The sequence below is a fragment of the Dromaius novaehollandiae genome, chromosome 7, assembly GCF_036370855.1.
Source record: "Dromaius novaehollandiae isolate bDroNov1 chromosome 7, bDroNov1.hap1, whole genome shotgun sequence".
Classification (NCBI taxonomy): Eukaryota; Metazoa; Chordata; class Aves; order Casuariiformes; family Dromaiidae; genus Dromaius; species Dromaius novaehollandiae.
In genome coordinates, this window is record NC_088104.1 from 13,365,136 (window position 1) to 13,387,250 (window position 22,115).

At 42.8% G+C, this 22,115-nt stretch overlaps 1 protein-coding gene across 4 annotated transcripts in view; it reads left to right on the plus strand.

Annotated features, from left to right (window-relative positions):
* The window catches only part of SEMA5B (semaphorin 5B), a 273,437-nt gene that overhangs the window by 169,526 nt on the left and 81,796 nt on the right, over positions 1 to 22,115 (plus strand). For all 4 annotated transcript variants that reach the window (XM_064514705.1, XM_064514704.1, XM_064514702.1 and 1 more), the window contains one exon: positions 18,450 to 18,512. In XM_064514705.1, coding sequence (XP_064370775.1) covers positions 18,450 to 18,512 — 63 coding nt within the window. The remainder of the gene's footprint in view (positions 1 to 18,449; positions 18,513 to 22,115) is intronic.

Consider the following 22,115-nt stretch of genomic DNA (forward strand, 5'->3'; position numbering starts at 1 on the left):
GCGAGTTGATACGACAGGGTGAACCCAAGGGTGTTCGAAAGCAGGCCCAAGTTTGCTAAAGATATCTGCTTATGGAATCAAACTGGAGTGTCAAGATTATCGCGCTATTTAACATCCAGTTTGGGGAGTAATTTAGGGGAGGATTGAGACTACTTCGTGTAGCTTTTTGTGCCACTGAGCCATATGACAGGAACTCCATTTTGAAATGCTCAGGAATAAGCTTCACTTCCCAGAAGTCCTTTTCTTAAAAGGAATTGATTATTCGGTTCAGGCAGATTCCCAGATACTTCTGAGAATTACACGGTACGTATTTCTAGATAAAACATCTATTTCTTTATTTTTAGGCCAATGCAATTCCTTCATCTACAAACATAATCAAAACCTCTGCTAGAGCAGATGCAGTCTTTAATATGTGGCTCATAGCTGAGTTATGATTGTCACATATTTTATCAGTATGCTACATTTTTTATTAACAGATTAACATATAAATCTATTCATAAATCACCTTCCAAAGCTGCATCTAAAACCTCTCACCCTCAGCCTAGAGGTTTAAAGCTATTCCATAATAAAGCTTATATCGGCTGAACAAACTTTCTGGCAAATTCAGTTTTTATTCTTATGGTTTCAGGTTCCCACATCAAATCTACTCCCTGAATATATCCTTCCTTACAGTGATAGACCAGGAGCTAGACTGCAACATTCAGGTGCAGGTCTCCCTTCCCAGGATCTAAGAGCCTGGTAGAGAAATACTGGGTTTTCAAAATCTTGATGTGCAGAGGAAGATGGGTGGAGAAAACAGGCATGTCCAGCTGGAGGTGACCATGCCTGAAGGTCACACTTGGTCCTCTAAGGACGCACTTCTCCACCTATTGCTGCAGGGAACTGTACTCTGTTAAAGGCTCTGGCCTGAGCTGTTTGGGAGCAACCCTTGCGCTGAGATACTGGTTACAGGTTACTCGTGAGCTGATATTGAGAGCAGAGGAAGCAAATCTCGTCACACTCTTATTCTGAGTGATTTCTGAACACGGTGTCTCATCGGTCTGAAAGAACCAACTCAGGAGTCCATTTATATCCAGCAAAGCTTTTAAGCCCATGTTTAGCTTTAAATAAATGCCGATTTTCCTTTGAGAATTGTCGAAGTTAAGAACATGCTTGCATGCTCTACTGAGTGAGACTAGACTGCAGTATGTGCATTAATAGGTTTGTTAAACTGGCTCAGAGTGCACCCTCTAGCTGTAGTCAACACAATTGCCCTCAGAAGTGAGCAGCTGGATGTGGCATGGGAAGATCTCACATATGTATTTACATATATATGTATGTGATGTATATATGTACATACACACATACGTAGGTGGATCATTTCTATAGGGCCGTGCAGTGTATATAGGAGGTTCAGGAGCTACACCAGTTGAGACTCTTACTTGGCATAAACCAGGGCAACTTTCTTGGAGCCAGTGACGGCTGCGGAGTTGATTTACGCGCCTGGAGGGGCTCTGGCCTGTTGCTCACAGGGTGCGAGCGAGGCTTCGGTGATGCCTGTCGGCTGTGGATTGTCAGCCCGCTCTCCCGGATGACGTGTTAGTCGTCATTCCCTCCCTCCCTCCCTGCCTTGCCTCACCTAAGTGCTGGAATTACTGCAGGGGTTTTGGTCTTTGTCAGCAAACGTTATGAACGGGATTCAGAAACCAAGAATTTAATTAGCTGCTGAAGTCACTTACTGATAACAGTGGCATATTGGGCTTTTTATTTGATAAAAACCTGTCAGGCATTTTATGTGTAGGGGATGAAGACTAATGTTCTTATTCCTTGCAACTTATAGTCAGGACCATTAAACATCCTTTATACAGGGAGAAAAAAAGAAGGAAAATCAGGAAGAATTCCCTTGGACTTCTCATTTCTTATAACCAGTGTTGCTTCTGTATCTTTGCAAAACATATTTTGCTTAGCATATTTGCCCTTTTTTCTCTGCGTGAGGCTTCCCACTCCACCGGTCCTGGAGGCTTTAGGAGGACTCCGTGTACTTGTGTCCTGACCCTCCCCGTCCCTAACACACACATTCATCTGCTGCTGTCAACAAAACCAGCTCTGCAGATGTTCCTGAGAGGCAAATCAGCCTCTCGTTGCAGGCTACACCATAGCTAAATTGACATGCTGGCAGAGATTTATATAAAAATAGGCTGATTTTTTATTATTATTATTTTAGGGATGTGGGGTATTCTTAGACATGGGAAAGATTTATTCTGTAGCTGGGAATCCTGGCTCGTTACAAGGCAGGGGAAGTATTTTGTAGTCGCTCCTGTCTAAATTGCAGCGGTCTAATGTGGTCATCAGTGAAGGCTCTGACGCAGGACGGGGTAGTGCAGCACCTTCGCGTAAGAAGAGTCGATGTGGCAACGGCGACCTGTTGAATTTCACATGCCGAGCGCAAGGTTCGCGCAGTTCACTCCTGCCTCCTGCTCTCTCGGAGAGACGGTGATACCTCCCGCAGTGTCTGCCCTGCCCGGCCAGCCCGGGGCTGCGTGGATGGTGAGCTGCCCACTGGCAGAGGCGATGGATGGCATCACCCTGCCAGGGAGAGGTTGGGGCACGCTGCTGCACCCAGCGCTGCCGTTTATCACAATAAAACATGCCTCCTACCTGGGACGCAGTGCCCTGACCCTTCCCTGGCATCGGAGCTGAGTTTCCCATTCTGGGAAGTCGGAAGGATGAGAAGTCCTCGATAATACAGAGCACAGCCTCTTACCAGCCAAACAATGGAGTATTGGGGCCAATTACTGTAAAAAAAAGGCAACTTTTTTTTGAGACTGAGAATACAGGGAAATATCTACATTTTATACTCAAAGCAGAGCTTAAGAGAGATTTAAATGATTCATGTGCCTTGCACTGGCTCTCTGCACAGGATTAAGTTTGACCCTGATAGCATCCAGTCATTTCTAATGAGAGCATAAAAAATCACCCTTTATTGATTTGCACCTCTCTAAGAGAGGCCTGTAAATGACCTCATGTGTTTCCTTTAAAATCAACTATTGAGCTCTTGGAAAAGAAAAAAGAATTATTTTACAGTAAATACATTTCATGTCACTGCATGTGGTTTTTCCCTGGATAAATAATTCTGCTTTTTCTGTTAGTAACAGTTTAGCTGATATGTGTTTTACAGATTCTTTTAGATGTAAGAGTTCGGAATGAGCAATACTAAGGGGATTATAGGAGCCTGGAGCTATAGAGCAGAGTCACTAGCATGGACTGCACAGCCATTATGGTAAATCCAGAGTTGGGGAGCAGAAATGGGAACAGTTTGCTCATCGCTCCCGCAGGGCATCGATTCTATCTTGGCACAGCAGACACAACTTCAAATAGCTTTGGGCTCAAAGGTTTCACCTACCTTCCCCAGGCTGAACACAAGAAAGTACGATCCACGCGAGGACCGAAGAGTAAATAGGTCCCAACTTGATTATGCCTGCGACCACTCCAGCTACCTTGACTGGAGGAAGGTGTCATCATAGCAGGAGCAAGGACAGTAGGACTGAAGGGAGAGGACGCCCCAAAAGAAACTAATCTAGTGAGAGGTATTATCTCCAGTTTTGCTGCATAATTGAAGTTTGGTTCAGGGACCCACAGGGTTTGTGATGCCAGCCGAAGCCCTGCAAATTTCCATATCAAAGCAAAGTCTTCACACAGATGCAGATCTGAGGTACTGTGGTGGTTTGTTGGAAACACATGAGCAAGAACTGGCCAAATACTGTCCGTGGTGGAACGCATCCAGTGAGGGGTGGGCTAGGAGACCTCCCCAGCCCTATTTTTTAAGACAGGTGACGCTTCCATGTGTTATTAGCCACTGAATGTGGCCAGTGGGCAGAAAGGAAAGTTAGGTAGCACCTCTGGAGAGGGTGAGACGGTGTGGCTCTGGGATATAAATGAGTTACGGGGCGCCACCACAACTTGACTGCGCAATAGGAACAACGTTTTCACAGGCTTCTTTCGTCACTGAAATGCTGCTTTCATCTAAAAGTTACCACACCAATGTTTTTTATCTACCTGGTGTGGTTTTGCTGGTAACATGACTGAGTGGGCACTGCACTACTCCGAGATTGAGGAGACCAACACTGGAGTCAGTGGAAGTCCGTGAAATGAAATATCCAGAAAAATTGCATATTTCTGTCCACTCGCTCTAAGGAGAGCCTAGGTAGCACGGACTAGATGCCTGTGTAAGTGAGGTGCTTTCCAGCCATCTCTGCTCGGCGCTTTCTTTTCTCCGCATGTAAAGCTGAGATAATGATACTTGTCTTTTTAAAGTGCTTTGAAATACATGGCTTAAAAGTGCTTTTTGTCTAAGACCAGAGTATTATACACAAAGATATGCACTTGTAAATATAGTGGAGTTGCCTTAATCATGAGGTTGCAAAGTTGTTACATTCTGATTTGTAGTACATGTAATATTAAGCAGTTGTTATCGTCACTTCTGGTTTTTGTATAAGTAATTATGCAATTTTAGAGTGTCCCCATGTTTAAAAAGAATCCATTTTTCACTTTGTTTTTCTGAACTTCTTAACTGAAAACCTTTTAATGTAGCTGGTTTTCAGTAGAGGAAAAATGCACTAACAACTTATCCTTTCAGATAAAAATACTTAAAATGCAAATAACTATGTAAATTATTGTTTAAAAAAGTGAGCAGCTTGGCAAGAATTGTTGAGGGGGTTAATAAAAACACTTTTTCATTTTTGTGTGAGAAATTTGAAACACTTCCAGACATTATTTTAATTATTAATTAATCATTTCAGAAAGGAGACAAAGCGTGATTTTGAGCTTTTTGAGAGTGTTTTCTTTCCTCGTAAATAATGAACAAGGAATAACAGGGCTGCAGCCAGCTGAATAAGCTGTGCAGTTGTTCAGAGAGAAGAGGTTTGAGCTTTATTAAAAATGACCACAAAGTTCTTGAGTTAGCTTTGGCATAGTGAGAGACACGCTGCAGTTGCCTAAGAGCACAGGATTTTGATGCACTGGGGAGAAAGGAATGATCAATGGTTCATAAATATACTAGCGGTAAACACAGTGACAGGAGAGAAAATGTATGTGGCTAATGTAATTGTTACAAATTTAGTAGCTTTTGCTGTGAGATCAGCTACTGAGGATTTAAGAACAAGGAAAAAAAAGCTTTTTTTCAAGAGAAGATAAATGTGAAAGCACTGAGAGCCACCAAGAATGAGGCTGACAGAACAGGCACAGGGAAGAAGTGTGCTGCATTAAGGCTACTGGAGAATCATTTCGTATTCCCTCATCTTAAGTATCAGGCATATTCTCAAAACTTACTTGTAGAATCTTTGACCTTGGTTGAGGTTAAATACAAGTGTTTTGGAAGAGAGGTAAGGGAAGAGACAGGTGGCGGAGGGAACGTAAGGGCAGGACTCAAAGTGAAGGAAATTGGAAAAATAAATCCTGGGTTGGCAGGAGAGTGCAGACTGGAGAGCAGATCCGAGAGGAGCTGGGCGGAAGGAATAGAAGACACTGCATCAGAGTCGTCTTTGCAGTAGAAGGAGCAAATAAATTCCTTGTTGAGATGAAGCTTGGCAGAGCTCACTAGAGCATCAGGTGCTGACGTCTGGTGTTGGAGAAGAGGAGGCAGAAGCAAGGCAAACTGTGACAGACCAAGCAGGGAGTCTGAAGGCATCTGTTTCTGAGCCTTCGGAGGAAGCTAGATGGAAAGATGCTTCGCGAAGCAGTGGGGCTCTGCTTGCGTACAGCCGCAGCAGACCCAGACCGCTTCCCGCTGGGGTGGCAGGAAGGGATTCTGCTGGAGACACCGGAGCTTTTGCTGGTGGGAGAGGATGGGGAGGAGAGCTGTCTTCCGTAACGTTGCAGTCCTGTTTTGATTCAAACTATTGCACACTGCCGTGTTGCAACAATAAACATGAAGCTTGAGAAAACAGACCTTTTGGACTCTTCATAAACCAACCCCATCACTTTTTCTCCAAACTGGCTCCTTGTGTTTCTCTGAGAGAAGTGTTTGATTTTGCTGTGATCAAGTGCTGAACTCCAGCCACCACACGTACCACTAGCAATGTGATTGTACATGAAAAGTGAAGCCTTAGATGTAGATGTAAAGAAACCAGGAGATTCAGGTCCTGTCTGGCCTGTTGTTTCTCCACTGATCACTGAAAGTGTTGCTGCATGTCATGGAGGTAGAAATGTAGCCTGCTCAGAGCCTTCCAGTGTATTTACAACTGGATGGATGTTGGTTTCAGACTTAACTGGATTTGCTGGGGAGAGGAGTTGGGGGCAGGGTAAGGGGAATTCAACACTGTTGGGTCTTCACTTTCTCAGAATTTAAGTGTTCCTTGCTGATGGAGCACAGATGGTCTTAGATTAAGGAAAAACATGCCAGAACTGCAGGCTAGGCTCAGACTGGGGAGTTAAGCTTGACATGAAATAAGCAGAAGGCTGTAATTAGCTTATCAAGAGCATTAGGCACCTGGCAGAGGAAAGCAGATATGTAATGCACAATGTAGCTATAGCACAATAAAAAGATACTGAAATCTGTTTTATGAAGCTTGGGGGACTTTTTGTTGCTGACTTCCTCTTCCAGCCCAGCCTGGTAACATCTGAAAGGTTCCACTTATTCGTGGTTATTAGTGATTTATGAGAAATGACATTTTCTGACAGTTTGTGATGCTGAGCGCCAAATCTCATAAAGCCAGAGTGTGTAAAGGTCAAAATCAAGGTGTGTTGCCAAAAACTTTCCTGGGAAGCTTGCACCACCTTTGCTTGTGCCCCACATGTGCTCTGTGGCTGCACTCACCAGTCATCTCTTTCCTCCCTTTTGCTTTTTCTGCCTGTTTTTTGCAGCCACATGTTGTTTTTCATCTTAGCCCTAGGATACAGGCTCTTTGGGGCAAGGATTGTCATTTAATTTTATGTAGAAATGCCTAGCAGAGTGCAGCTGATAATTCCACGTGCTACCACCATGCATGTCAAAACTGTAGTTCCTACAAGCAGTGGTCTAGATCCTTTCTCTGCATATGCAAAACAAATGGAAATTCAAATATAAGCCTGCTGAATAGAATAGGGAAAGTACAAAGACTGCTTTTTAGCAGAGGATTTAGTGCTTTTTTTTGTTCCTATTCTTAAGTACTATCTCAAAAGCTATAACCTTAAAATGGAGTAGAGCAGGAGTGAGAGTCTGGTTTCACTTATGTTCCCCATGGTACAGGCAGGCTCAGCCGAGATCTCTGTTTTCAGCCTGCCTTGCAAAACTTTTCCAATCTCTCTGCCTTGCACGAAACTGGCCTTGGCTAATTAAAGTAATCTCAAAGCTTTCATTTGGTCTCAATAATGCATCTTTCACTTAATTAAAGATTTCCACTGCCTTTTTTCCCTTTTGGTTGCACTACACCAAGCTTAAGTGCACAACCAGAAAAGAATGTTGATAGGATAAGTTGAATCGCATGCACATTTATTTGTTTAATTGCACACTGCCCTCTTTTTTCAAGCCAAGAGAGGACTAAGCCCATGTTGAACCTCTTATACAATTTTAATGAGAATATATTGCAGTGTTTGTCATCTGAAAGAGTATTAGGCCCCCCTGATGCAATAGATGCAATTTCCCTAAAGAGAAACAGGAGGCACAGAACAGTGAGAATGTCATCTTGAGTTCTTCATTAGTCTCTTTAATGCTGCAGGATGTGCTGATTTTGATTCTGAACCTCAAACTACAAGTTTGGAGAATCAGACCCAAGCTGGGCATTTTTCTCTAACTCATTTCAGCTCCTTCTCAGAGTAAACAAATACATGCTAAACAAGTATATTTCGTGATGTAACCTGAAGAAGAATGAAGAATGCAAGATTTTCCCAGTTATTTTGGAAAGGTCATAACACAGAGATGTTTCGCATGTGCTTCAGTGATTGCATTTTCAGTTTAAAGCATATATAGGAAGATGGCTTTCATAGCTGAACTTTTCATGTGGGTACACAAAAATGCACTCAGTTGACTGTGCAGGATTTGTCCAGTCTGTCTCAGAAGTGGAAAAAGAAAAGCATGTATAGTGGGGAACCCTTAACATCTTTACATAGCAGCGAGCTTCAAAGAGGCACAATGGCAAGGAAACCCAGAGCAGAAAAATGAAGGAGAATAAAATCGCCTTGCTTGATGCAGAAATACAAAGGAGACTATAGCCATGCTAAATTGATTTTGTACTGAATATGGGCCGGTCCATTGGAAGGGTTTTTGAACCTCCTATTCCAGAAATCATTGTGCGAAACAGTAAGAGGAGGCTGTTTAGAAGTCTTGTCACATCCATCAGTGGAGCCCACAAAGAGGAAGGAGGGATTTAGTTCTGAATGGCGACTCCGCTAAGGAACATAAAGGGGTGGAGATGGACATCTTTTGGTGGTACAGGGGCCTCGAAGGAAGAATTGCCTCTGTTTTACCAGCGGTGACCGTTGCTGTGACTCCTTTTGCTGGCGCGCTTCTTAGAAATAGCTTGTTGCACCTTGTTTGTAGCGACTGAAGAAAAAAGAATACAGACCCTGTGCTTTGCAGAATAAATAGTGCTGTTGGTGTGAGAAACAATGCTGCGGGGTGTCTACCTGTCTGGTGTCAACCCCGCCAGCGTGTGCATTGGCTGTACTTACATTCCTGACCTGGGCTTGACTGCAGTGGAATTTTTCCTTAATCATTTCCGACTGAGTATATTTTAACCTCTTTATTTAGTTCATTTATTGATTTATCATATAATCTTATGTCTTTGTAATCTCCAGTGCATTTAGTAAATGTTTGTTGTCATAAGCTGTAAGTTGAATGTGACATGGCAAGAAACCAAATTCCACTCTGGATGTTAATTACCCACTATGCTAAAAGCCTCATCTCAGTTTCTGTATGCTTTTGATCTTCAGTAATAGGAAACACTGTAAGTCATCCTTCCCTAACATCTTCCATGCTGTTCTCTGGTTCTGGATGTTGTCATTCGTTCTGAACTGGCTACAGGCAAGTGCTTTAAGGTCTTTTTTTTACTTTGCATGCTGAATGTCCCAGTTAACTAAGACCATCAATTTGCATTTGGCCCAATATATGCATTTGCATACTTAAAAGCAATAGAAAAATTGAATGGATTAGGTTGTTTTTAAAAGAGATAAGCATTCTCGTATAGTACTTGCACCTAAATCATTGCAGTGCTAAGTACTTTCAAGCAAAATGAAGTGGATCATGAGCAAAATGAAATCATTGTCACAGACTGACGATTTTCTTTGCTTTGAATGAGAAAAATACAAAGAGTAAATACTGGAAAAAGAAATCCAATGCCATCTTTATCTCTGTTCTCCAGAGTGGTATCTTTCTTCCAAAGTAATATCTAGGCCTATTCATCTAACATTGTTGCATAAATATGTAGCTGTCAGTCTAAGCTCAGTGTGCAGCCGCAGCAGAGCATGTACTCCTTCTTTCTTTACCCTTATGCACAGCACTGCAACTGATCTGTTGCTAAAACCGTTAATCTGGGCATCGTTCTTGATTTCCACAATCCCTTCTGTCCAAGCGTGGCATCTCTTAAGATATATCCTTAGCTCCTTGTTTGACTGGGTCAGCACTGGCTTTGCACCCTTCCACTGTTTCCCCCTTTCTCTGTCTTTCATGGGCCTGCTTGCGTACAATGCAGCCTGCCTCTCGCTTCTCGTGAGAGGTCCTCCCCACTTTGGGTCAGCCCGTGAAGCCAGCATCTCTCCCTGCTTCGGTCACGTGTGCCTCCTCCTCTTGCTTTCTACCCCCCGTTGCCTCTCGGAAGACCAGTTGCGTCAGTGGTGTGCCGAGACCTTTGCCTCTTGTGCAGTTTTTCTCCCCTATTTCTCTGTGCTTTGCTGCCTGCTGCCACCTGAGGTCCTGTGTACGATGCTTTGCTTATAATCCGCTTGGCAAGGTTGTCTGTGTTCAGTGCTTTGGCAGAAGCTTGCACAGGGGGTCCTGGGCCACGATGGAAGCTCCTAGGCACTTAGATACTGCTGTGAAAACGGCAGTTTTGGATGCTAGACAAAGAAAGTTGAAAACTTCATTATCTAAAAAAGCTCAATTTTAACAGAAAATCAGCAGAAAAGCTAATTCTGCTCTGTGTGGAATTTAGCATTGAGCTATAAATGTTTTACACCAGAGTTACTGAGAGGATGCGTAAAGCACTGGCAAATCAATCTGCGTGTTTCAAACGTGAATTTTAAGTTGACAATCTACCTCTCCAAGGATGAGCTCGCCACTGCATTATAAGCTGTCCTTTGTATTCTAAAATTCACAGAGAGCTGAAAAGTAGAGGTTGTAACCTGGACGCAATTATCTGTATTTATTGTTTATCTTGCAAAATACCATTTTACTTTTAGTACTTGGTATCAAATATTCTTTACTAAAGCTTTAGACAATTATCTTAATAACAAAACCTTGTACTTGTACAGTGCTTTCCATCTGGGTATGCTTTAGAAACTGCGATCTGTTAAGCCTTATACAATACTCCTTTCAGATAAGGAAATGCATGGTCTGGAGCTGTAAATTCCTACCTGACACTGCAGAGAGAGGGGAGTGTCTGATTTACAGACCTTATGTTATTGAATGGATTTCCCTGTAGGACAAATGGAAGTTGAAAGCACCAAAACTCAAATTTGCTTTTTTTTGGGGGGGGGAAGTTACAGATTGTGGCCTTGCCCTCAGATGACAGAGCAGATCAGAGGAAGGAGAGGACCTGGGTGCACGGCATCTTGGCCGTTGTCCTCCTCTCTAAACTTGCTCCCTCTGCACATCACCAGTTCAGTGGATGCATTTTGTGATATTGCTTGCATAAAAATGCTAAGAACACATTTTGTGCTAGACAGGGCCGTCTCGAGTCCTCAAGAGAGCAGAGTTCAGTTCTCAGCTCTGCCTCTGACCTGCTCCGTGGCTTTTCCTAGGCAGTTGACCTCTGTGTGCTTCTGATTTTCCCCTCCTACCGTGTGCTTGGGTTGTCTTTCTAGCTTGTAAGTGCTCTCGGACAGAAATTCTTTTCTCGCTGTCTGTTTGTATATTGCCAGGAAATGCAAGGTCACAATCTCAGTTCATGCCTCTACGTGCTCCTGTAATACAAGTAAATAACAAAGGATTCTGAAGCTGTGAAAGCGAGAAAATAAGTAGCATTGACCAAGAAGGACTCAAAGCAGCCGAAATACTTTCCTCCAGAAAGGAGTGAGTTAGGTTTGCAGTCGAACTCAGATCCTCTCTGCAGGCACAGGCACGGGGCAGAGGTGCAGGAGCTTCCTGACGTACCGCTCCTCGGGAGAGCCCTGTTGGCAGTACGCGCCCTCTGCGCGGGGGAAGCAGGAGGTAGGCTGTGACAGGTTTGAACAAGCATTTTACCTTGCATGGACAGAGCAGGAGACCATGACTGAGCGAATGCATAGTAACTCCTTCAGCTGGGGTAACTTGATCAGAGAAAGCAGAGCTCACATGCCTGGAGGCTGGGGCCTTGTTCTGCCAGGTAGTACTTAAATGCTCTGCCCAGGTGTGCATACGGCCTGAATACGGAAGGCAGGAGGACAGACTCGACACTAAATCAGTGTTGCCCAAGAATGAAATGTGGTTGAAGTAATACAACCAGCAAAGGGAACGTAGTCAGTCCTGCTGGGAAGTCTCCTCCCTGTCTAGGAAGTGCAGATGTAGTCAATTTATGTCATTTTTGCACGACAGGTGAGCCAGGACTGGAGAACTTCCTCGGGGCTATTGCATTTCTCATTGTAGGAATGTGGTAACAGTCCGTGAGACCCTGAGGTCCATGAGCCTCGGTTGCTCTTACTTGGGGCTGAGGTCAAGATCTAATCTTAAAATGAGAAAGTCCTTCTTTCTGAGGAATTATTGGTTCCTTACGAGGCCTGCATCTAGCATCCACTTCTGTTCTCCCATAAAGTGAACGTGTGGAGTAGCCAACAAATAGCAGGCCAGAATCGGTTCCAGGACAGTAACAAGCTGACTTTCACTTACATAGAGAAGGTCTGATTCAGAAATTAGGGTTATGGGAACAGGAGCCCACTGATGAATTTTTTAGCATGTTTGCCAGCCTCTAAGTGTTACATTTTGAGGTCTTGCCCGGGTGACTTATGATCCAGCCACCTCCAGAAGTGCCAGGCAACTGTGCCAGTCACTGTCAATGCGCACTCGGGTACTTGGTGTAAGTGAAGCATACAGCTTGAGTTTTATCACATCCTGAAGGGTCTGAGATCACTTAAGGGAAATCAATTAATAATTTGATAAAACACAATGCAATTCCCTTCGCCCACGTCCTCCCTAAAACGAATTGACTAAATGCTGTGATAATTCCTCATAGCTGTCACTGCATGCAGCAGTGATCTGTAATTTGTATACTGCGGTATGCAGCTGAACTGACTGTTTATTGAAACTTGGCATTATGTTCTTTTGGTATTAGTTATCTGTTTATCAGACATGTTTATCACAGTTTTAATAAATTATCCGTATTGGAACTTCAGATATGGCCTCTAGGGTATTAAGCTACTGCTCGCTATTATTAAGAAATTAGATTTCAATAAGTTTTATTTATAGAGCCCTTTAAAGTTGCCTTGTCCTTAAGAGACAAAAGCCAATGCTTCAAAAAGGAATTTAACTTTCCACTTATAGAATAAGGCAGCAAGTCTTTATGGAGAAGTCCTGGAGTATTTAATAAGGAACAAATAGCTAAAGTTATGTAGAAATGTTTTTACAATAAGTTTTATAGAAACCTAAGTCAAACAAGAACCTTTTCATGGATTTTCATGGTCGAGCCTAGAGAAATCTTTCAGAGATTTTTTTCTTTTAAGTGTTATAAGAACCAGTGTTTACATATTTCTTTTAAATGCTGTAGAATTTGCCCAAGGAAGATTAACACTGTCACTGTCTTGTGTAGGGACTGCGAAGGGTATAGAAGCATAGAAATAAACTTATACAATGGATTTGTCAACAAGCAAGAATCTATGGGTTGTATTTTAGAGGTCTGAAATCTGTTCATCTACATGGATGAAAAGGTTTAGGCTAACACCTTGTAGGGGAATGAACTGTCCTCTGAGCAGTCACTGCCTAAAGGTCTTGATCTGCAACCCAATTTAGCAAAGTCCTTAAGTATGTGATTAAGTTCACCTGGGGTAGTGAGGTATGTAAATATGTGCTTTATTTCCATTAAAGCAAGTGGATGTTAAATGCTGTGCAGAAACAAGGCCCTTCCACGTGCCTCTCTCCCCAGGACTGGAGGAAATTTTCCATACCTTGCTATGAAATGAGCTGATCCAAAAGCGATTTGTAAATGTGAATAAGAAATGCAGAGATTTTGAGTTGGATTAAGGAATACAGGAAGCTGCTTTTGGAGCAAGTCTTTTTTCCAGAGGTATATTTCAGTGAATATACTGGTGCCTTGTACAGTAGTTGGAAAACTAGATGTAAATAAATATGCAGGGAAAGAAATGACTCTGGCAGCTCGGGTCTCTAGTGCACAATAACTGTCATATCACAACACCTCCGGCCCTCCCTTCTTCTTGCATAACTCAGCAAAGGGTTGTGTGACTGGCAGCCTCTGCTCAGGGCGCCCTACACGGCTCAAGAGGAGAACCAAAATCACCTCTTACCCCTTGGGCAGATTGAGAAGTCTCCTGAGTGCATTGCAGAGGGCTGATGGAAATGGAAGTTCCTGCCGTGAGCAGTCCCCGTGGGCCTGAACCCCTGACGCACCGCGCTGCTTCTGCTTCTGCTGACCTTCGCAGGAACCTGGGCAGCTCAGCACCTTTTGGGAAATGCTGGGCATCTTACAGAATCAATCCGTGGGTTTTTTAGTTTTTTTTTTTTGTTGTTGTTTTTTTTGCAGTAAGCCTGTCCTTGCTCTTTCAGCCACTTCCAATCATAAGCAATGTAAGTTTTTGAGTTACACATTTCTCCGTTAATAGGAGAGAACAGCGTGATTCTGAGCCTCTCTGCAGGCATGTGGGACTGTCAGTAGCTTGTATGGAGCACTTATTTAATGGAAGTGACGTTGGTAACAGATGGATAGGTTTGTAATAGGAGACTTTAGAAATTAAAAATGGGCTTAATTTACCCAATAAAAATGCATGTAGCTTATTCTCTTCCAGTCTTCACTTTTCATTTTTAAAACAACATTTTGATGTGGAGCAAAAACCAGAAGCACTGTTGTGCAAGTACAGTGCAGGGATTAACATACACTTAATCAACTAAATTCATATGTGGTGTTTGAAGTAATTATAAATTGCTGGCCTGAATGTAAAATCTGGTCCATAGAAGTTGAAGAGGCTTCCAGATAAGCATTTGAGGATGCACGTGACTATTGACAACAGGACTTCCTAGTGACAGGCAGGTACTTTGCATGCCAACCTTGAGATGTGCAGGTAATTAAATAAATGTTTCTAGAAAGCTTTTCTCAGTGGTGTGTGCTGAATAACTGATTTGACAGCATATGATGGGCTAGAATTGCTAGATCACTTTTGATCTGCAGTCTGAACTGGAAGCAAACTTTGATGCTCATAATTTATTAGAAAAGACCTTAACTCTTTCTGTGTCTGAGCATGACATTTGAGTGTTCAGACTTGCACCGAACTTTGCCATTGTAGCCCGTTTCTGTTAATCTCTAGTTGGCCAGTGTTGCACCACATACCCACAGTGGTGCGAATGCTTCTCTGCTGATTGTTCTCCTTCAGGTGACTTCCGAAAGATGCAGAAATAAACCCTCTCCTCCTTTTCTTTGGAGAAAATCTGCCTGCATAGAACTCAAGAACAAAAATAGAGACGGGAAGAAGCAGATGCCCATGCAAATATGCTGAATAGAAGGCACATTCAATTGCAACTTCAGTTCAGGGACAAAGTTGCTAATACTCTGCTGCCTCTCTGCATGGCTGGCTGGGCAGTCCTGCTCATGGTTTGCATGGCTCTTGTCTTACACAGCAGCTGCATCGCTCAGCTAGTTGTCTGAATTGTATGGCATATGAATCTGAGGTTCCCATGTTCTGCACATGGGCCACGTGGTTGCGTAGGAGAGAGAAATTCTGCATTTCTCCTGAAATTGCAAGAGAGAAAGGATGCTGGAGAGCTTGTAAGGAGGTAATGTGAGGACCTGGGATGCTCTTGGAAAGGAGGTAAGGGAAGGAAATGTTGATGTCCTGTCACCCTGACATCCTAAAAGTGTGTTTGCTTAGTTGCTTAAGCATGTGGCAGGTAGGGAAGCAGCTAGGAGAAAGCATATTGTCCTGTGTTCATATGTAGCCTTGCTACCAGTTTTAGTCACATCTTCATCCAAGCTCTGTTTTCCACGACCCATGCCATGAAAGTTTTTTTTGCCACATGGGTTCAGAGGTGTCCACTCTACTGCTTTTGACTGATGTGTAGCAGGAGGTATAGAAGTAATCCCGGATAGTTTTCTGGAGCTGGGAACTTAAACAGCTCAGACAGCTGAGAAAATGACTGATAAATTCAGGCTGATCGCCCAGTGGGGTAACCAAAAATGTGTGGTTGGTTTGACCTCAATCAGGAGTCAGCTTTCAGCAGTAAAAAGAAAGAGAAAGTAGATGCCTATATTGCTGAGAAGGCTCTGGGCACACACAGCTGAACTAGTTCTACAAACATGGTTTGTGCACTTGATGTTCTCCAAAAAAGAGAGATCTTTCTGAAGGCTTCTCTGACCAATGTCCAGGATGTAGTTTTAGTCTGTGACAAAATGAATCTAAGAGAGAGGAAGAAGATTTCATCTGAGAAGGAACAGCTTGGGCTGTATATACCAGTGACATGCATGAAGTAGAGCACCAGCATTACACAGGGAGTTTGAATGAAGAGGCCCAAGAAAACAGGGATGACAAGAGTGTGAAGTTTTAATCTGAAAGGAAACCTGATTAGTCAAGCAAAGAAACCCAGGAGGGCTAGAAAACTCATGCAAAGGCCATGAGCTCAGAGTTTGGAGCCTGCCTAGGCTCACTGGGTCCAGCCCAAAGACCTTGACCGCAGATGTGTGAGGGCTCCTAGGAGCCTAATGGAAAGACTTGTCTGGGCTGCAGGTCATCTGACTGGTGCATGTTGATACCTTGAAGTACAATTATTTAAATATATATTAGCTGCTTGGCCTTGAAATTATGTTTTTACTATTGACAAGATGTTCTGCATTGCAGGGTCATTAATATTTTCTTTGAGTCACTTGAGGTCATTAGAGTTACTCAGTCCTCAAATTAATACCTCCCTGCCCTTCTAAAGACATGTGTGGGACTTGTAAAACATGCTTGAGATTGCTATATTGCTTAATTATCCTCATAACTAATGAAATGCACACTGACTAATGGTGCAGTCACAAACAACATGTTCCCATAATTTGGGCCATCACCAAGAACTTGTGTTATTACTCGGTTCATCAAGATAGTGCTTCAGAAAGCTGAAGGGCAGTGTAGTTTAGTAAAAGAAAACATTTCGCCACTGAGAACATAGCTGGAGGGATAAATGCTCTGACATGAGCTGTTTGGGACGTACCTGAAAGCTCTGTGGTGCAGGTGTCTGGCAGGAGGAGCTAGGTGTCCTTTAGGAGGCCAAATTCTGCTCTGTTAGGTTGCTGCAGTCCCAGAAGGCCCAGAGTATTTGATGAGAAGCGGCACTGATTGCTGAAGTAACCAATGATTTTTGTTTTCATTTTGTCCTGTCAAATATTGTCAAGGTGAACTGGGGCTGTAAGGAGAAGTGCTGTGTCCCTGTTTTTGAGGTGGAAAGAAGAGCCACCTAATAAGCTCTAATGAGGGCTTTTTGTATGAAACTTCTCCAAAATTGATCCAAGGACCAAGAATAGTGTGGCTAGATGAATATGGGCCAGAATTGGATTGAGGATCAAAATGCTGCTGAGTAGTGATTCTGCAGATGTTGAGGATCCCTGGGAGCCACCAGTCAAAATTCCTCGCTCTACTGTAATGGTTTATCAGAATGAGCTTTCTCTTCTGATGACGTATCCCCTCTCAGGATATGGCTGACATGATCCTTCCCAGGGAAGACTTGTCTCAGTTCTCATACAAATACTTCTGAGGCATGAGCTTTTGGCCTTTAGCCTGGATTGGACTACAGTACATGGGAAGTATTTCCCAACCCACTCCCATGGAAAGATCTCTGCTGTTCCCTTCTCCCACCGTATCTTTTCATGTGCTCCTAAGGTCTTATTTCAAGCCAAACTGAACTGAATACTCAACTAACCATAGACAATATACAGTTTTTCAAAGTGAGGTACCTATATCCCTCCCCCAGCTGTTTAATATAAATGGATTTCCTGGGTGGTGGTACTTCTTGCAGTTTTATGTTCACTGAGGGGGAAATTCATCCCAACTTTTTGCTGGACTACCATCTTCCTACTGCAACAAACAGGATTTATCATGTATCAAGGGGACAATTTTTATGGATGTCCAATGTTTAAAAAAGTACGTTGGCTGCAGTGAGAAAGTTCAAGAAAAGTTCAGATCCGGACCGAACTTTAAGGCTATTTCCTGTGTTGGTAATGGATTGGAAAAAAAAAAGAAAGAAAGAAACCCTGGCTACTTTAGAACAGTTTTGGGTCTGTATCTGAACTTGCAAGCCTGGCCTTTCCGTATGTAGCAGAGCTATTTTTCTTGTACTCAGAATGATGTATTATGTATAGTATGGATGTTTATATGTATTTTCACCTCCAGCTAACAATACCTGCTTGAATTCGTTACCACTATTTTAAAAAAGTGCTGAAGGAAGGAAAATTGCAGAGGGCACCGAATGGTTGGGTGTGTTCCTGAAGTTTTTAAACCTAGGAATTCTCTCTAACGGAGCTTTGCTGGTTTGACTTTTCTTGTGAAGGAAGGGGTCTCTTTTGCAGCCCAGTCAACAGCGCCTTCAACCCTAATGCATTTTACGCCACCTCAGGGTCTGACCTCACATGGGTAGTGGCACAAATTGCCATCCCTTTCTCCCTGCTTCCTGTCTCTCTGGGTTACGCCTTTCAGCTCCCTGTTCTCGTTTTGTCCTGCTTACTTTTCTGCATGATTACTTAGAAGCTGATAGCACTGGGAATAATTTTAAGGAGACCAGCAGATGTATGCAGAACTTGCCGGCTTTGCTCCAAGGCAGGTTTTTGTCTTTGTGAGAGCTGCACAGCACTGTCACTTTGAAAAAGGCAAGGGCTTGGCCTATGGGGCTTGTGTCTTGGACCCTTCCAGTTGAAAGATGATCAGAAGTTGCATTTCCATGTAAATTAAAGTCTGTTCTCTGTTAACATTCTGGTTATTCCTATCTCTGGACATTCCATCTATTTATCATTTGTGTGCAGCGTGAGCACAGTGGGAGCGAGATATGTTTACTGTCACAATGCTGGTTGTAAATTGGGCTGCATAAATTGGCTGGAGATACTTGTTCTTGTTTTGGGAGTCTCCAGGTGTGGTGGTTCGCTGCACTACCATGTGACTTGTGCCTTTTGGTTTCTCAGGCAACAGCATGGGGTTCAGATGAAGACACCAGGCGGTCCTGTCAGAGTAAAGGAAAAACTGAGGTAAGTTTTGCTTTGCTACAAAGATATACTATGAGTAAATTTATTTGCATCATTCCCTTAGAAACCCACACAGGGAGCATCTGACACCAGCATGAGTTTGTAAATCTGCAGCCTTTTAGAGCTGTCACCGCACCTGTATGAGCACCACGGAGCAAGCCATTTCAAAGGCCCCCTGTCCAAGTTATTAGACTTGCACTGTATGAAATTTAAAGATAATTTGACTGCTGGAGAGGACACAGTCTGTGACACATCAAGGAGCAGAGTGGTGTCAAACCAGAAGTAGCGTTGTGCGGTGGGGCCGAGGCTGGTCGGGTCAGCCGCACTATTCTCAGTACTCAGCAGTGAGCTGCTGGAGTTTAGCCACGGGGGCTTGTGGTCGATGCTTATCTGCAGTTAGACCTGGTCTTCGTGTAAATCTCATGAACATGAGACTTTAATGTGCTAGCACAAAGCAATTCTTTTCAGTGCAGTATCAGAGAGTTCCTCAGGAGGCAGGTGCAGTCTGGTAAACTACAATTTAAAGCAAGAAGTGTTTGAACCAAGGCCTTCTATCCCACAAGTCTGGAGCTTGCAGATATTTCTGATCCAAACACAGGTCCTCTTTTACCCCTTAAAACCATGTATCTGGAAGCAGGGAATACTGTGAGTTTTCAAATGTGTTGTTATTGGTACTGCACAAAAGCCTTTAGGCCTCAGCTTAGAGCATTGTCCTAAATGCTATACCACAAAGAGTTTTCAGTCTAAACCAAAGGAGTATGACGTAGGATAAGAGAGGATACACATTATCCTTGCTGTAGTCAGGGACAGTCAAGCACAGAGTGATTATCCCAAAATGGCAGAATTTTGCTGAGTTCCAGTTCAGTGCTTTAAACACAGGACTATATGACCTTCCACTGACTATGTTCATTTTGTATAATAAATTTTATGTGATTGCTGTATTAATTTGTATATACATGAAAAAGCTAGCTTGACTTTTGCAGGCTGGGCAGCAGTGAACTTCATGTAATTGGGGAGAACAGGAGTACAGGTATCCTAGAACATCTGTTAGAGTTTTGCACAGGACTGCATTATGCAGGAAAGCACCATGGATCCTCCCAGGCAAAATGGGTTGGGTTAGGTAAACATCAAATGTAGCGAGCCACTAGGAGAAGAACCCAAGTGAAGATGGACAGAATTCAAAAACTCCGAAATCCAAGACACTGGGAATTCCTTCTGTACTTTAAAGTGTGTACTAAAAAGAGAGAGTTTTGCTCTTTTCTTCCATTGTAAAGTTTGTAAGACGTAAATAGTATTCCATTGTTCATGAATGTTTGAATTTATAACCCAGAATTACTTTGTCAAGCCCCAGATAAAACCCTCCATGAGATTCCATGCGCTTGGCTGAACATGTTCTAGGATAATTTCAGTTTATCCTTTTTATTGTCATGCCAAAGGAAGGTGATGGCTTGAGCATCTTTGCTGCTGCTGCCTCCTCACATTGCAAAGAGTTTGCCAAACATTTCATGAGGATAATGCACTGAACAGCTGAGTTTATGCTCATTGTGATCCAGTGCTTAAAATGGTTTAGTGGGCGCAGTGGCCCTGGGTGTGCAGTTCTGAGCACCAATAATTAATCAGATATTGTTAGACGCTTCTTGACAATTAATGGCAAACAGAGGTATTTCCTAAAAATCTGACAAAAGGACATGGAGCTACAAAGAAAGGCAGAAGGATTCTGCAATGGTTAAGTAAACTCAGATCTCCCAAGTCCATATCTTCTCCAGCCTGTATGTGTCCATGGACAATTCACTGTTGGGGAGTCTACACTGTTCATTGCATTGCAGAGAAATGACTTAGCATTAGCTGCAAAAATAAAGAGCTTAGCCAGCTGGCAAAGAGCTTCACTCCAGCTAAGAAGTCCAGCTCTGACCCAGTATCTCTGCCCTGGGCTGGATGAATGCATCAAGTGAGGACAGCACTAATGTACATGTTTCTGTTCCTGCTGTGCAGTGGTGGTACAAGAGCCAGGGCTTTGTCTGCCTCAGTTCTGCATTGTCAGAACTTGACTAATGGCAGTTTTCTGCCTTGCACAGATGATTTGATGATAAATATGTTATGGATTGTCAGGCACTTAGATACGTGGTGATGGAGGCTAGAAATAAGGAGGACCTTTGGCTCTTGTATTAATTCACAATGTAGTCTGCATAAGTTATATGACTGATCCATTTTCCATGCCCATTTAATAATACATGTATTTTTAGGGTGAGGTTTTCAAAGCCACCTGGTGTATTAAAATGTCTTATTTCCCTTCATTCTTATGCCTGTTGAGTATCTAAATCAGATTCCTCCCACTGCTTAGAAAATCTCTTCCTAAAATGCCTAGAGCTCTACCATAAGGAAAAATAGTGCAAGAGTTAAAGCCACAAAATGTATACATGTTCAGTATTTCATCACAGAAATATAGTTACTATGGCATGGTGGTTACTCCGCATCTGATCACCCATTGGCTGCAGAAAAGGGAGATGAGAAATCGGGGTCCCAGATTTAAGGCTAGAAGGTACCATTAGGTCATTTCTTCTGACACCTTGTGTAACTCTGGCTATAAATTTCACCTATTCATTTTTAAATTGAACTCAGCAACTTGTGTTTGGCTACTGCACCTTTTCCAGGAAGGCAGAAAGTTTTGAACTGAAGGCCTCAAGCAATGAGCATCCCACTGTGGGCTTTGCTAGCTTGTTCCGATGGCCGATGACCTTCACTGTTAACAACATGCACTTTATTTACAGTTTGAATCTGGCTTCAGCTTTGTCTGGCTGGGTCTCATTCTGCCCTTCTCTGCTTGATTAAAGAGCCCTTTAGTTAACAATATTTATTTTTATGTCCTCTTGTCAAGTCAGTTCTTTTGGTAAACTAAGAAGCAGGTAAACAAAAAAGCTGAGTTCTTCAAGCCTCTTGCTCTAAGTAGTTTTTCTACTGCCCTTGAATATCTTTTGTGTCTCTTTTCTGCACACTCCAAGTTTTCACCTGTATTCCCTTGTCAATCTCTCTAATGCCTGAGTGTGATTAAAATAGTTTTCCACCTCTTATTCACCCTCCTCTGTTCATGTACCTAGCAGTTTCATAAGCTCTTTTGTCATAGGAGATCATGCAGAATTGCCTAGCCACTCTGACCACTAAATCCTTTTCACAGGTGCTAGTTTCAGGATGTAATCTCCTGGCCTATACATAGAGCCCTTTTGTTCCTTGCTCTTTAATGTATAATACCTTACAAAAATGTATTTTGTTGGGCCCAGCTCACCAACCAGCCTAGCATATATCACTGTTTTGGCCTCATTGTTGATTGTCTTTTTCCTAATCTTTGGGTTATCCACAAATGTTTGTTAGCTACGACAGAGGAAAATGTTGATACTGGACTAGTACCATCTGTTCTGGAGCCCTAGTAGAAACTCAAGTTTGTGAAAGGTTTCTCACTGAGGCCTTTTTTTAGTCCAGTCATATATCAGATTTTAATCCATTTAATGTATATGCTCATGATCTTAATTTTAAAATTAACTCTCTGTAGTATGTCATGTGGATTTAAACACCTCAGAAAAGTCTCTTTCTTTTTTGTTGTTACTTTTATCA